Genomic DNA, 5,147 nt, shown 5'->3' with positions numbered 1-5,147 from the left:
AATTTAAAAGAATGAAAAAAAGATGAAAATTATTATTTTAGATTTTGGTATATTTCAATCAAATTTAGTTGATATTCGTTTTGGCTTTTTAGGTGAAAAGGTCACAAGGAAAAGCAAAAATACAAAAATACCAAATTACACAATATGTAAACGTTGAGAGTTAATTTCTTTAGAATCATGACTAAATTAACACAATGTATAAATGTTAAGGGTTAAATTTGCTATTATGTCAATTTTAAAACCTACCACATCATCTTCGATTAGCCATTTAACAAGAGGTGACCAAAAATACAAAATCAAAAATAATTTAGTGATCATTTTGTAATTTTTCATACTTAGATGACAAAAAAAACTTACCAACAATTGAGTGACTATTAATATAATTTATCCTTATTAATATTATATCGGTGGTGGTACTGTTCTATTTTAATAATGGTTTATATTAGTATGAGATATCAATATGCTTTGATGTATCATTTTAAGTTTAATGATATTTTTAATATATTTTTTACATATATATTATAAATTTATATTCAAGATCATCTTGAAAAAATAAAAAATAAAAACTTGATTTTTAATAAGATGGCATCATTTGATTTACTAATATTACATAAATCTATATATTTCAAGAAAAAATAAAAATAAAAAATACAAACAACTTGATAATTTTTAATGATATTATATCTTATGATTAACTATAGTGTATAAATAATTTTATATGACAACATTTAATTGTGAATAAAAACATAATAAACGTGTCGATTAAGTCTTAGCTCGATTGACATCAATATTATTAGGTAATTCTAAAATTGTATAAAAAATTACATATATTAAAAACCTATAATAAGATTAATGTTAAAAAACATAATAAACGTAAAGGAAAAAATAAATATAAAATTATTAACATATCAAAATATATATTTTATTTATAAACAAATTAGAATAGCATTAATTACAGGTGATCATGGGTTGGGTGGCCTGGCCCGGCCCGATGGCCCGCCCGAAATATGGGAGGGTTCGGGTAAAAATATAGGCCCGAAATATGGGTTGAACAAAACATAAGGCCCCTTTAGAAAACGGGCCGGGCCTCGAATAAAATTTTTTTGGCCCGAGCCTGGCCCGAATGTAATAAATATATTTTTTATTTTTAAAATACATTTCCCATTTCCCCATTTCCCATTAGACATTTAGTATTTATATAATAAATATATATTTTTTATTTTAAAGTATTTTTAAAATACGTTTTTAAAAAAAATACATTTCCGAATATAATAAATTGGTTGCAAAAAAGACGATGAGGACGATGAGGATTCGGTTGCTTTTTAGGATACTTCCTTTATAATTGTTGAAAATTTAATTTAGCTTACAATTTATATTTTGTTATAAAATTAAATTTGTTGATTGGTTAATGTATGAATATTCTGGTTGGTTGATTATATTTTGCAAGTTTTTTTTATACAATTTTGGTGTTTACTAAAAAAAAAGGACTGAGACGAGCAAGGCTCGGACTTAGGAATTTTTTCCTGGGCCAGGCCTAGACAAAATTTCAGGCCATATTTCAGGCCGGGCCTAAGACATGGGCCAAAAAAATTTTCTGGGCCCGGCCGAAACCCATCACTGATCACCTCTAACATTAATACGTCATCAACAAATCATTGATTTATGTCATTTTACAAATTCCTAACAAGCCCCATTTAATGTAGTTTACAAAATTTACAAATAAAAAAATTAATTAATTTAAGAAATTAGTAGTAATAATTGCTTAAATTTAATTACAAAGGAAGAATAATAATTCTAAAAAGGATGAAGATTTCTGCTTAGCTTATTAACGTTAGTAAAAAACCCAAATTGCTTATACGGCAAAAACGACCGTCGTTTTTCCCCTTCCCTCGTTGCTCTGTTTTTAACATAAAGCTTTTCATGAGCTGACGTCGTTTTGCTACTCTTCTGTTTTATCGTCGCCTTTGGTTTTTCGCTTTTCATTTCAGCTTTTACCGACGAAGTACCAGAAGACGACGACGTCGTATGGTTAAAAAACACGAAGGCGTCTTTACCGTCGCTATTACTTCGAATCATGAAATCTTTAAACCTCCAAAGCTTTGAAAATCCCGTTGAATTGCTCTTCTTACACGTGTCCGGCAACGTTTTCTCCACGATCCTCCGGTACGGTCCCGTTGTTTCCGACGACGACGTCGTTTCCGGCGAACCTTCAACGAAAACCTTCTTCAATAGAGTCCTTACAGACATTTCACAATCTTCAGGCTTTGAGACGGAACCGTTTCCGTTAGCGAAAACAAGATCTTCGTTAGAAAACGGATAAACCGGACGGATCTTACCGTTAAGGAAAACGTCGTCGGCCGATATCAGCGAACCGTCGGGATTTAAACATTCAAACGAAAATTCTTCTTCTTCTTTCTCTTCCATTTCAAGCTGTTTGCTCGACTCGTCGTCTCCGATCTGCACTTTAACTCCAAAGTCACGGTTAAAACCACCGGCAGCGACCGGAAAAGCAGTTCCAGTGAACTGAGACAAAGAAGGATTCACTGCTTGCATGATTAACGCAAACAAGAAACTCAAAATCAAGCCTCTGGGCTCCAATTAGACATAAAATTAAATTACGAGAGGTTTTTTTGGAGGGTAAATGTGGGGTTTGGTTATTGGGTTTTTATAGGGAGGTTCTGTTGGTTGAAAATTCTCAACGCTTTCATTTAAATAAATAAATAAATATTGAATAATTTTAACCGGCAATTTTTTGTAGTTGCAAATTCTTTTTTTAAACACGCGTAGAGCTATAGACGGGGACTGGAGCTATTACGTGTAGAGGAAGAAAAGAAAAAACGAAATAAGTGGAGAATTTTTTATTTTAGGTGTAATCATAAATTTGGTCCCAATATTTACATCTTTTTATCAATTTAGTCTTAAATTAAAGTTGATCGTTGATCTTTCAAAAAGAGTCGAATAACTTTTTTAACGAAAATGCTGGTAAAAATACCATGGAGACCTTTGTACTAGAAGTTGGATTACATTTTGCTCTCTACTCAAAAATGGGCAATTAGTTCTTGTACGTTAGATAAAAGAGCAAATTGGTCATTCTATTAAAAATTTCATCTATTTTTATTTTTAAAATTCGTCCCTGAGTGTTGTACAACATGTGATTGCCTGGTTATATCATCACCTATACCAGTTTTTAATAGTAAAAATAGATTAAAATTTTAAGAGAAATGACTAGTTTGTTCTTTGATCTAACGTATAAAGACAAATTTGCTCATTCTTTGAGTAAAGGGGCAAAATGCAACCTGACTCATACTACAGGGGCCTTCATGGTGCTTTTACCAAAAATGTTGACTAAAACATTAAATTTTTAACAATGTTAGTGTGACGACTCGTGTGCCACTTCAATATATATATATTTATTATCCATTAGTATATTTTTAATTATTCGCAAACATGTTAAATATTTATTTAATGTTCAGGAATAAATTCATTAGTTTAAATGAATGAACACAAACACACAAATATGTTTTTAAAATTAGGAGAATAGGGCTATAGTACACAATCACTTCAATTAGTTGAACCTTCACTAATTTGTTCTAATGGAAATGGATACTACATTATCAAAAACATTTATAATAGCCCCAAATTTGATATTTATATTATATTAAAAGTTTACTTTGAACATCATGTGATGGCTTGATGGTCAATGGTGCTCACCGTCCCAGGTGTGGTCTGGGTTCGAATTACATTAGTCACATTAGTTGCTCGGGCATTGCCTGTTATTGTGATTCACAAAAATTAAAAAAAAAAGCTTTCTTTCAAAAAAAGTAAAAACATTATATTAACAATCTATGCTTTGGTCACTCAACTTCAAAGGATTACAAAATAGTCACTAAAAGTTTTTATTTAAGTCATTGGATTCTTAAAATCATTTTTTATATAGCCTTCTCTACTTGCATTGCTTGCACCAATCCAAAGCTCTCATTCTCCTTCTATTTTACAGTTTAGGTTTTTTTTTCATTAAACAACTTTGATGTCACGAATTTATGAACCAAAATCCAAATAACTTTTTTCTTCGTTCTCCAACACTAACCATCAGATTGACTTGGACCTATGGTATGTTCTTCTACTTGTTGATAAGTATTGATCCACTGTACTAGTCACTGAATCATCGCTTGGAGCTCACTAGCCGAACTTAAAAAAAAAAAACTTAACAACCTAATGACTTAAATAAAAACTTTTGAATAGTTCAATGAGCATTTTGTAACTTTTTGAAGTTGAGTGACCAATATATAAACTTACTAATAATTTAATGAACTTGAGTTTAATTTACCCATATTACTATCAACTTATAAAATATATTGTTAACTTTAAAAATTATTAATATATTGTTAACTTGAGTTTCATTTTGTAACTTTTTGAAGTTGAGTCACAAAGCCTTGGTCACCCATTGGTTTGGTAAAATTTATTTTTTAGTCCTTTAAACTTGTGAAATTGACAGTTAATTAAATGGTAAAAATATACTTTGGCCTTCTAAATTTTTTTATTCAATACCACCCCCTCCCCAATAAAAAGTTTTTGGCTTCACCCCGCTTGTGAAATTTTTTAGACTCCACAAACAAGTTTTGTGAATGACAAGTAACTAATAGGGTGTAGTAAAATAATAAAGAACAAATAAATGTGATACTTGTCACACATTCAACCTGCTTGTGACATCTAAAAAACTCCATACGGTATATCAAATAATTACTATATATATAAATATATTCAAAAAGTACATCACAAGTAGAAGTGCTTATAGGTTCAGCCAGATTTGATCTAAACTTAAATATGATATTAACACACTATATACTTGCTCAAATCTCACAAAATGGTTACATGGTTTTAACGAGGATAGAATAACTTTTTGTGTTCATGGGAAGGTGGTTGCAAGTTCTCGACTTAAGACGTTGCATGCTGTGTGAAGTCTATTGTTGGGTGTGGACTCAGCTGTTTTTGTTGTATCACTCTTTGTGTTGGCTGTTGTTGGTCGATTTTGTGGAGTTGTAGTTTTTATGCTTACAACTAGGGGTGTAAATAAAATATTGGTGCTTGCAAGCCATTCGAGTTTGACTTGAAAAAAATTAACTCAATTTGATAATTATTGAGCTGAG

General features: G+C 30.7%; 1 protein-coding gene across 1 annotated transcript; it reads right to left on the bottom strand.

The window, feature by feature from the left end:
- Positions 1-1,794: 1,794 nt before the first annotated feature.
- Positions 1,795-2,553, bottom strand: LOC105780518 (hypothetical protein). The gene has a single exon (XM_012604902.2). It carries the CDS (start codon positions 2,551-2,553, stop codon positions 1,795-1,797), a length of 759 nt encoding a protein of 252 aa, XP_012460356.1.
- Positions 2,554-5,147: the final 2,594 nt, after the last annotated feature.

The sequence above is a fragment of the Gossypium raimondii genome, chromosome 4 (assembly GCF_025698545.1).
Source record: "Gossypium raimondii isolate GPD5lz chromosome 4, ASM2569854v1, whole genome shotgun sequence".
Classification (NCBI taxonomy): Eukaryota; Viridiplantae; Streptophyta; class Magnoliopsida; order Malvales; family Malvaceae; genus Gossypium; species Gossypium raimondii.
This window is presented reverse-complemented; position numbering and strand designations above follow the sequence as displayed.